An 11,547-nucleotide genomic window follows, 5' to 3' on the forward strand; every position below is an offset into this window, starting at 1 on the left:
GGGTGGTAGAGTGAATGTTGCAAATGAACCAAGAGAATTGAGAAGAAGTTGGTCATGCCATGGTGATGATGGATGGAGGGATGGATGGATGATGGATGAGTGGATAGACGGATGGGTGGGTGATAGTGGTTGCAGTGGCAGCTCCTGTGTTCCTTTTATTTTATATATACATTGGGCAGGTGGTTGTAAGAATGACCAGAAGATATGAGTTCTCCTTTTCTGAATTTACTTCATAGTCCGAAGTCTGGAAATAAGGCCACTCTTCTGGAACGTGGCCTCATAGCCTGAAAAACCCACAGAAAACTAATAATGCCACTATTTATTATTTTACTTTTAAGAGCACTGCCCAGTGTTAGCAAAGTAAACTTTCTTTTGTTAAAGCAAGAATTTAAGTTTTTCTCCCCCACACACACCTTTCTTTTTTCCTTTTCCTTTCCTTCACTCTGCCTAGATTTCTATCTCATCTGTTCTCATCTCCTCCTGATGTTCTGCTCAGTGCTCTTTTCTGACCTATGGACTGTGAAGATGTACATTTCCTTGAACACAGCGGTTGCCTTTCCATAATCGCTCCACAGGGCAATGATAGATTTCTGCCACTCTCCCAAAGGGGTCATCCCCCCCCCCCGCTGCCCTGCTTTGCAGAAAGTAACTGGAGAAGGTCAGAAGCGAATGGAGAAGAATTTCCACTTCCTTGGGGCTTAATATGGGGGGGGGGGGGGGGGATTTCTCTCTAGGTCCCCACATAGCACACAAAGCGAAAATCCCAAAGCTGCAATATAGAGATCTACTGCCAAGGAGCCAAGTCATTGCTGTTGCTGATGCCAGGCTGGCATTTTAGTGTACCAGCCTTAATGGATTTTTTTCTGGTTTTGTTTTTATTTAATTTATTTTGCTTGCCTTGCAGTCTTTCCAAGGAAGCCAAGGCCGGGCCTATCTCTTCAATTCCGTGTGAGTGTCTTGTCTTGTTTTGGTTTTGGGGCCTCGGTTGTAATATATCATAGGCCTGATACAGACAGCCCAAAATAAAGCTGCTTTGAGTCACTTTGGAGGCATGCTGTTTAAATGATACATGCATCCTAAGAGTCCAGAAGCTGCACCAAAGCCATGCTCCAGTCCTAAGGACTGGGGTGCAGCTTCCAGACTCTTAGGACTCGTGCATCATTGAAACACCATACCTTCAAAGTGACTCGAAGCAGCTTTATTTTGGCCTGTCTGTATAGGGCCATTGTCTCTTTTCAGTTCCAGGGTCACAAGCTTGGAGCATTTTCTGATACTACTGACTTCCCTCCACCTGAAAAAGAGAATAAATACTGTGTTGATGAGATATGCAGATGGCTGTGAGGGAGCAGGTTCATCGAGGAAGGTTACCTTGATGAATTGCTAAACAAAACCTCCATCTTCAGGAGCAGAATCCCTCAGAAGACCAGTTTCTGAGGAATAAACAAAAGGACGCAGCTTCTCCCTTCATTGGTTTGGCCACTGTGCCCCAAAACGTTAGTCTATCTGAATATTTCTTTTCCGATGCAGTCATAGTGACTGTGTTTGCACATCATGTCAAACCATAGTCAGAATCAGCTGAAGTTAGGCCTGTCATGCTGTGTGAACCAGGCTCAGCTAAGAAGCCATAGTTTATAAGCCAGCCATAAACCAGCAGTTGAACCCATGGTTTGTTGTTGGCAGACAAACTCTGGCTTGGTTAAAACGTGGCTGTTGGAGTGGCCAAACCTGCAACTCTGGTTAATCCTTGGCTTGGTTTCCCAGCTGCTCACCTTAGTAGGAGAGAAATGAGGAAAATAAATTATGGTTTGTTTTAAATCAATCTAGTGTGCAGTTTGTAGCTCAAGCAACAAACCATGATTAACACAAAGCATCTGTGAAAGAACACTTCAAAAGTGTGACTTCTGCAGGAAACGTGAAAGTCTGTGAACCCATAATCCAAGATACCTTGGTTATTAGAAACTAGTGATTATCAGACGACAAACAACGAAAGATGTGCGTTTGAGAGAGATGTCCATGCATGGTATATTCAGTATGGGGTGGTTGAATGCAATGACAACATACTGCTCTGGTGCGACTGACAAAGGAGTTTTAGAATTAAATCCTCTGCTTCTCTTCTTGCTCCTCTGCAGAGTTAATGTGGGCTGTGGCCCCGCGGAAGAACGGGTTTTGTTAACGGGACTGCATGCGGTCGCTGACATTTACTGTGAAAACTGCAAAACCACGCTGGGGTGGAAATATGTGAGTATCTACATTATTTGTATTTACATAGCTCTCCCGGTGGGAATGGTAGTTATGCAATCATAGGCTGCATCTACACTGCAGAATTAATTGAGTTTGGCACCACTTTAACTGCCTTGGCTCAATGCTGTGGGGTTTTGGGAGTTGTAGTTTTGTGAAATATTTAGCCCTCTCTTTTAAGAGAGCTTTGGTGCCAAAACAATTACAAATCCCAAGTTTCCATGGGATGGAGCCATGGCAGTTAAAGCAGTGTCAAACTGTATTAACTTTGCAGTGTGGCAGAGGGGTTGAAAGGAGCATCTAATGTAAGCTCCCCATCATGCAGGAATACACAACTAGGGCTTTTCTGAAACATGCCCATCCAACCTCTGTTTAAAGACCTCTAGTTTGGAGAGACACCCCCGGCCAATGCAGTCTATTCTGCTGTTGAACTGTTCTTATAGTCCAAAAAGTCATCCTATTGCTTAGATGGAAATAATGGAGGTGGTGAGGATGATGGTGATGATGATGATCGTGATCATGACAATCATCAGCATCATCTCACCTTTTTCCCAGTTCAGGACTCAAGGCAGCTTACAGTAGCTTTCTAAAAACCACTTAGGTCCAAAACATACTGCAGAAATAATCCAATGTCAGACTGCTTTAGCTGCCCTGGCTTAATACTAGGGAATTCATTTGTAGTTTGGATGGTGGCTAAACTCTCTAGAGAGGGAGAGAAAGAGAGATGGAAAAGCCAGCCAACAACACTTCACCCAGGTTTCTTCTGGATCCCAGAAGGATGCAGTTACTGTAATTGTGTGTGTGTGTGTTTTGAAGCGATTACCAAACAGGATTGAGAAATATAAGCACCGTGTTTTACTGCCGGTCCTGCAGTCTTATCTATGTGATTGAATGCAGACATACAGGATGCCGTCTTCAGTATGTGGGCAAAACTAGCACATACATGCTGCAGGAAACACAAGTCTGCAATCCTGACCAGGAATTTGGCCAAGTATTTGAACTCTGAACACTACAGCCTCTCTCCTTTGTCCTTGTTTGGTACTAAAGTACCTTCTCCTTCAGGCATTTTGGACAAACGGGAAGATCTATGACCTAAGGCCATAATGCCACATGGTCTCTGCTTAGAGGACACCACTGTGTGTGTTGTTACCTGCCTTCAAGTTGTTTCCAACTTATGGCAGCTCTTAAGGCAATTCTATCACTGCTGCAGCCTCTTCTAGCTTGTGCGTTGATCCTCATTCATAAATTTTGTCATCTTGACCCCACTCTGATGTTGCTTGGCCACATGTGTTCTCATAAGTGAAACATTGGGAGTTGTGGGACTGTCCTGTTAGAGACTGGAATTTAACCGTTAAAGCAAAGAGTGCTTGAATCTCTGGTGACCCAGCTCTGTACCTGCGTTTATGCAATGTGGATTTTGCCATTGCTGAAGCAGGCTGGGTTTGAGGAGTGTCTTTTAGCAGGCAAGAGACTATGTGTAGATGCCTGGCAGCCAGCTGGGTGCCTTGAGAGCAAAATGTAGCCTCTGGAATAAACCCACAAACATGATCTCGTTGCAAAAGGGAGTTTGGGAATTCATACCAGCCAGGCACTTTAAGAAGGTCCTTTGAACAATCAGATTGCGTTTCTAACATATGGTCATGGCATTTGTGAACAAAGATGATTCTGTATACATTTTCTTCCAAGCATCAGCCACCCAAAAAAAGACAAATGTGGTATACAAAAGCTTCAAACTTGTCCCGGGAGGAGGGGTGTTATTCTCATTGTTAATTTCTATGGCAGTGTTCAGAGTATTTTACTTGGAGAATCAGATTTCTTCTGATCTTGGAAGCTAAGCTGGATCAGCTCTGGTTAGGACCTGAATGAAGACCAGCAACAATACCAGATGTAGTAGGTTATATTTGAGAGGAAGGAACTAGCAAGGCGACCTCTGAATATTCCTTGCCCTAAGGAAACCCTATAAAATTTCTGGGTTTGGCATAAGTCGATAGGGGATTTGAAGGCGCATACATACAGGGAGCTACAATTTTTACTCTTCCGACACCCATCACATTCAGAGAAAGGCATGTCCAGAGAAGCATAACCAAGATGGTCTTGAAAGCAAGCCTTATGAGGAATGACTGAGCGATCTGGGTATGCTTAGCTTGGAAAAGACCAGGCAAAGAGGTGACACAATAGCCACCTTTAAATATTGGGAGGGATGTTATTTTCTGCTGCTCTAGAGACTAGACAAACTGATGGATTCAAATGATAAGGAAAGAGATCCCACCTAAACATTAGGGAGAACTTTTGGACCGTAACAGCTGTTTGACCGTGGAATAAATTGCCTCAGGTGGTCTCTTTACCTTTGGACATTTATAAATAGATATTGGCTGGGCATCTCTCAGGAGAGATGGTCCATGAGACCCTTTCCGAGTCTATGATCATCCCTTCCATCGCAGTCAATGATCACAATTGCTGAGGAATTAAAGCAAAATTGTTGTAATGTAACACAACTGGACAGCATCATTTGGGGAATGCCGTTTTCCATAAAGATTGGTCCACTCATTTCACTTGATGCAGCCAGTTATTTGCATTTGCGTCCTTAAATTGGCTTTAATCTCCAAGGCATCCGGGAATTCACTGAATTGAAAGGCTCAGTGTAAATCTAGGTTTAAAACAAAGATGTCTCCCTGTTTTACCTTCCTTCCTTTTAATTATAGCTTTGTTTTCTAACACCTTCTCTTTTGTTTCAAAGGAACACGCGTTCGAAAGCAGTCAAAAGTATAAAGAAGGCAAATACATCATTGAATTAGCGCACATGATCAAGGATAATGGCTGGGATTGAACGGCGAGGGGGGAAGCATGCCACCAAACCGTGCGAGAGAGAATGCCATCCCACCGAACATTTATCTCTGAGAATGAGCGAGTGACTGAAAACCGCTTGGTTCCATGCATTTGGGGGCTTCGTCCTCGTCCTCGTCGTCTTGAGACGCTTCCTCGCTCGCCCTTTTTTTGCCATCCTTGCCGGTGACAAGCCTCGATTAACTTCCGTCTCTTTGCTTTTGTATCTGTTTGTGAGTCAACTTCTGGTACCCTTCCTTTTTCTCCCTCCCTCCTTTCCTTCCTCTCTCTTTCCTTCTCTTTCTCTGTGTTCCAGCATTGGATTGAAAACAACAACCGCAGCAAATGAAGGAGCAAAACCCAGTGGCTTAAAACCATTTCACAACCGAGGTCTCATTAGAAAACTGAAGGTTGTTTTTTGGGGAGTGGGGAAAGTAGGATGTTTTTTAACCGGAGGGTTGGGGTGCGTAGATGGACAAGAAATGTGAACAGGGATCCCTCCCTGTCCCATTGTCCTTTTAAAAATCATGACTAACCATGGCTTGAAACTCGTGGACCGTAAAAATACATATATCTATCTATCTATATATATACCTCATGGCTATGTTTTTTCCCTCTGCATCTTGAGGCTGTCACCCCCCCCCCCCAAACTCCTTGCTAGTTGGTGTCTTACTCCGTGATTGTTTTTAAGCGATCGCTCTGGATTTTTGTCTGCGCTAACCTTACCGAAAAGACAAGTTTAAAAGCTTTAGAAGGAGGTACTTGGGGGAATCTATGCTTTCCTGCCCTCGCCTCAGTCTCCTGTTTGGGTTCACCCAAAATATTGCAGTGGTGATGGTGGTGTTTTAATACCCCGGTTTTTCTGCGGGGGACATACCCCACGCTAAAGAGGTTGGGCAGCAGAAACCAGCGAAGAAAAACAAACCACGGTGGCAGAAATTGTGGAGCAAGGGAATGCTTTTGGGGGGAATGTCTATGAACGCGAAAGTACGGAGGCAATCCCTGTCTTTGCAGAGCACCCTGTTCCTGTTGAGTTTACAACCCTGCGACTGCTGCGAGGGCTATGATGCATTGCGAACAGAATGCACAAAGAAAGCCTAGATCGGTGAGGTTTAAATGATTTGAGATTTTAAACCTGGGATGGTTTGTTTTATATTTTTGTTTTATTTTTGGGGGCATCTCATAGCTGCAAAAGTGGGGTCTCTGGTGTTGGCGATGGTTTTTTTTGGAAAGAAAAAGAGTCAAAAACCTTGGGGCTATTCGCAAAGACAAGTATTGAAAGAGCCCCCTTAGCTGGTAACTCATTTGCACAAGAAAATGAGTGGCTGAGCTGTAAGTAAGGAGGTCCTAGGGATTGAGTATTGAGTATTGGTCAATATTCAGTCTTCATCCCATCCGCTCATTTTCTGCTTTTCGGATAAAAGGCTGCTGCAACTCTTAAGAGCCGATACCTTGGAAAAGGGCAAGAAAGGAAGGCTCTTGCTGTATTCAAGTTGAACATTGCCTTGCAGGAATGTAGCTCAAGCTCATGCATGCTAGGGGCTACCTAAGCAGATCCCTCCCTGTTGCGTCTTCCCTTAGTTGTAGTTTCTGTCGATTCCTAGAAAAGCCAATAATACAGTAGTCTCTACAAAATTTTTGGCTGGTCTTGGTAGTGAGGAGGGAAAGAATCTTTACAGATATCCCAATGACGAAATGAAAAGCATTGGGAAGCCTAGAGGAGGAGGATACCTGAGAGATGAGAATGGTCATTGAGCAGGACGTAAATACCGCAAAAAATGCATGTGGGTTTTTTGCACAAACAACATGATTTCTTGCACAGGAAATACTGTTTTCTGTGCAACCAAATCTCCCCATAGAGTGGCAAACTAAGTTCAGACCAAGTTCAGCTGGCTTCCTCCCAGCAAGGAGGGAAATGGTAACATAATTTGTTTTTGCCTGCAAAAATAGTATTAACAAAGATTTACAGCCCCTACTTTTGTAGGTGACTTGAGTTTGGAGTTGGCACCGAAGTTGTTCCCTTTTCCCGATGCCAGTTTGGAGGGACTCTCCGCCTGCCTTTTCATTGCATTAAATTTGCTGATCTTGACCTGGCTGAGCTTTTCCAGGAGCAAGTATCCACTTTGCTGATAATGTTGGTGGATAGCAGAGAAGGTATGCAAAGGGATCTTGTAACACCTTTGAAACTAAAGGTGCGAAAGACGGTGTAGCATAAGCTTTTATAGGCTCGGTTTACTTCCTCAGATGCATGGAGAAGAGGGGGCTTTGTGCTTCCGCTGATTCTTTGAACTCTTTTATGTTTCTTCCTAGTCCTCCGTCGTATCCTTTGAAGGGATGGAGGAATCCGGAGAGCTCCGAGCAGTGTGGCTTCCCAATTGTGGGTGTCTCATGAGCCTTACCTGTTTGTATTTCCCTGTGTATTTCTATGGTACTGCGATTCTGCATCCCACACCTGACCTAAAAGGCTGTTTTTAACAGAATGTATATGTATCCATCCAAATGATTTCCTCCATCTTTCTTGCTTTTTCCTCCTGCCTTCTTTCGTTCCTTTTCATTTGCCTGCCTGCTTGTTTGTGGAAATCTTTCATGTAGGTTAATCTGCTCTGCAAATCCGTCGCAATCTGGTGGTAAGAAAGATAGATATCCCATGTTTGTCAGGGCAGGAGGAGGAGGAGAGAACCCTTTTAAGGTTTATCTGGTCGTTTTTTTTAAGGCCTGGTGTTTGTCTTTCTCTGCAGAGAAAATAGTACTCAGGTTAGGAACCAAACAGCAAAAGGATTGGAAAAATCCCAGTTAGGTGGAAGGGTAGGAACCAAGCGAGAACATAGCAAGCAAACAAAGGCTAGAGAGCTTGTTCGATTGGCTTTCGTGGTGCAAGAAAAATGCCTTAGGATGGGAAGGAACATGCATAATTTTTCGTTCCCAGGCTGAAAAGCTGCTAAGAAACTCCATTGGGAAGAATAATAATAAGAATTTTGTGTGATTTGTTGCTTATAAACCACTGTTGTTTCCATTTTCCAGATGAGAAACTGAGGGTGACGGATGTGGTCAAGAGCATCTCCTTGACTTAAGCGCTGTTGTTCACAGGATCAGTGAGGAGAATGCAGAAATTACTTACTATGATCCATTCTATATGCTCCAGGCATTTGTTTTGGCATCCAGATTAGTCTGCAGGTTGACTTGCATTAACTTGCATGCTTATGTTATCAAGTAACCACAAAATCATGGGAACTCTTTAAAAGAGTGCAATGTCAAGCCTCAACCCTGGGAGGGATGTGAAATCAAGTCTCCTAGATTTCATTCCTATTCCATCCACTGATGCTTCAACTTTCCGGGTATCCGATACAGCAAGCTGCATGCAGCTGCAATCCACTTGTTAGCTACTTGTGCAATTTCTTTATCATGTAATTCTAAAGCAGGGGAATGGAGACGCTTTACCAGTCGACATTGGTCTACAAGTCCCATCGTCCCTTCCTTTGGTTGTGCTGGGGCTGATGGGAACTGTAGTCTGGACACTGCGCATTCCCCGGCCACGTTCTTAATAACTCTTCCATCAGGCAATTGCTTTGGATGTCGCTTCTGTCTCCTTTCTGTCTTCCCCCGTGCGCATCAAAACCTCAAGTGCTTCTTAAACCCATGCTAGATCTTGCTGCTAACTCCACCTGTGACTTCCTCTTGTTCGGATACCAAGTACGTATCCTACGTATCCCAGAAAGGAAGCAACCGCTAAAGAGGGTTAAAGGTGCGATCCTCAGAGGATTGTGTCGGAAGGCGGTAACTCGACTGGCTTTGGGGTCACGATGTATAAAATGTATAAACAAAGAAAAACAGTATTTTTAAACCGATGGCTTTGGAAATATTCTCTCTCTTTAAAAGCATGACCAAAGAATCTGGCTACTTTTTGTTTGGGTCCCTAGTCGACCGAAAGGTACCATCTTGTCCTGACAAGGTGAGCCTTTTCTCTCCAATAGGGAATCGCAAGACAGGTGTGTTTTCTATCTCCAAGCCTGGAAAAAAAGAGATTAAAACAGAGCATTGTGCAATCCTTTTTGGTGAAATTGCCATCCCTATATGGCCCAGTGGTAACAAAAAGATGCTCCTTAACCATGCCTACCTTAGGGATATTTTCCCTCTCTCCTCCCTATGTTTTGCTCGGTGCGTTCCCGGTCCATATACAAAACACGTTTCCCGCAATAGCCTATACCTAGGTCCCATACAAAGCATACGAATGTTACGTTCTCCTGTATCCGATCTGTTGCAAGCTTTTATTTAAAGGGAAAAGGGTACAATTGGCGTGGGAAAGGTCTGGGCTAAATCCAAATCAGTCGGGCAATAAATTTAACCCCCGACGTTTGGATTGCTGTAGTTTTGCAACCCTGTGCTTTTAATCTAGATTTCTTTGCCAGCGAGGAGTTGAGTGCAAACCAAGGAAGGAGCTGAAGATAAGCAGCCGCATATTTACAGATGGGAGGCAATGCAGATTTCAGGGTTAGCGAGAATACCTTTTTGGAACCCGCGGCGCCAAGGTTTCGGTTCTCTTAACGTATTAATAATTTCAGGGACATGGAGGTCATTTCACATTCTTGAATGTAGAAGTGCTTTTCGGACTTCCATAGGAGTGTACATAGTCTGCTCTCGGTCTCCATTCGAAGGCTTCTTAGTCTGTGCTGCTAAACTTGCATGATGTTACTGCAAACCTTGTGCCTTTTGTCTCTTTCTAAAGTTTTCTTGGACAACTTATCACGTTTCTAGCCCCGACGCAGGTATTGAGAGAGGTTTAGGAGCGGATAGTTGGGGTTAAATCGGGGAGCTGGGTTCAAATCCCCGCTGCGGAAAGTGTCGGGCGGTTGGCTAAATTTTTGCCAAGCCTCCCTTTCAGGGTTATTGTGAGGAAACGGTACCCATGTGTGCTAACCTGAGTTACAAATGTTGTAAAATAACATGCTCAAGGCACAACCCCCCAAAAAACCATCCATATGTAAAATCAATGAAGACGGAAGAGGTAAATCCAGCTCCATTAAGATCAGTGGTCAGTGGAAGTCTTGCCTTTGACTTCACAAGCATTTTACCTTGCATTTAAAGACAACAAATGCTACTTGTAATAGGCTGAAACGCACTGCAAGGTGGGTTTTTATATAGCTAGGACCTCTGTTCATCTATGCCAACTTTCGTAGATGGATGACCATTTGCCCTGTATTAGGAAGGCAGGTAGTATTTAGGTTTTTCTATGTACTCCGCTGGCCTCAGTGCCATGGTTAGCCCCAAATAGAGTAGATCCATTGAGTCAGTTGGAAGTTAGTACTGTAAATCGACACTTATGGATTTGGGTTGTCCAGGTTTACTTGGAATCAAAGATAAATTCAACTCATTTATTCCTCTATTCGTGTTTTTTTCGTTAAGAGTCTGTAGGGATCTAATGGATTCTGCCATCTCTCTCGTTCTGTTTTCGATGGCAGCAGATTTGGGGGCTGAAATGCAATAAAGGTCTTCTCAGGTGGGATTTTGACTTTGCAGCCAGCCTAGCAAACTGGGGAACTTACTAACGTAGGTGAGCCCTATATCTCCATTGGCACAAGCACTCTCTGTGCTGTTTTAGTTGTGCATATGTATTGTGGCCGTCTTTGAATTTTGCACATCTAAACCTAAATTTTATGTTCGGAGAGGTCTTGGGTTTCCTTTCCTCCCCTTCCTCACCCTTTCCTGTGCCTTTGACACCGTTCTTCCACACAGACCCGCATTTGCCAGTGATGCAGAGACCGGGAATGCTATGGTTTTGGGACTACAACTCCCAGAATCCCCTGGCAAGCATGCTACGGTCTAAAAACATAACAGCTCCAAGCTCTGAGGTTATGGGGTCTCTCCCGACATGGAGATAAATTGAGATATTTTTATTTCCTTGGCTGCATCCTTGGCTGCAGAAATAATCCAGTTTGACACCACTTTTAACTGCCATGGCTCAATGCTATGGAATTCTGGGGGTTGTAGTGAGACACGTCTCCTTCTCTGTTAAAGACCTCTGGTCCCACAACTCCCAGAATCCTATGGCGTTGAACCACAGCAGTTAAAGCAGTGTCAAACTGGATGGTTTCTGTAGCCATAGAAGACGGCGCAGGACGGGGGGGGGGGGAACGTTGGCAACCTCTCTTCCCGTCCCGATAAGCTTTTCAAATTGCAGAGCCTTATTTCTTGGAAACTGCGTCTCTTATCAGCGGAGAGGCCTCTCTCTATCTCTCTTCCTGTCTCTTCCTCGCTCCCTTTTTTCCCCTCTCTTGACTTTTCTTATCAATTTCCAAGGGGACCAACAGCACAAAGTTACTCAGCTTGGCTTTGCTGAACATACTGGTCGATATGGCATGCTCTTCATGTTTTATATACATGCATACATACATACAATTATATATATATAAGTAGTTCTCCCTCGCACTTTCGGCTATGCGCCCGTTTTTAAAAGCCAGATCTGCAGAATCCGTTTCTTACGATCTCATT

The 11,547-nt window shown here is 44.1% G+C and overlaps 1 protein-coding gene across 1 annotated transcript in view; it reads left to right on the forward strand.

Moving 5' to 3' along the window:
- The window catches only part of YPEL2 (yippee like 2), a 19,740-nt gene extending 8,687 nt beyond the window's left edge, over positions 1-11,053 (forward strand). The window contains exons 2-4 of the mRNA XM_042442714.1: positions 905-948; positions 2,130-2,238; positions 4,976-11,053. Of these exons, the coding sequence (XP_042298648.1) occupies positions 905-948; positions 2,130-2,238; positions 4,976-5,065 (243 nt within the window). The 3' untranslated portion in view covers positions 5,066-11,053. The remainder of the gene's footprint in view (positions 1-904; positions 949-2,129; positions 2,239-4,975) is intronic.
- Positions 11,054-11,547: the final 494 nt, after the last annotated feature.

Source organism: Sceloporus undulatus, chromosome 11 (genome assembly GCF_019175285.1).
Source record: "Sceloporus undulatus isolate JIND9_A2432 ecotype Alabama chromosome 11, SceUnd_v1.1, whole genome shotgun sequence".
Classification (NCBI taxonomy): Eukaryota; Metazoa; Chordata; class Lepidosauria; order Squamata; family Phrynosomatidae; genus Sceloporus; species Sceloporus undulatus.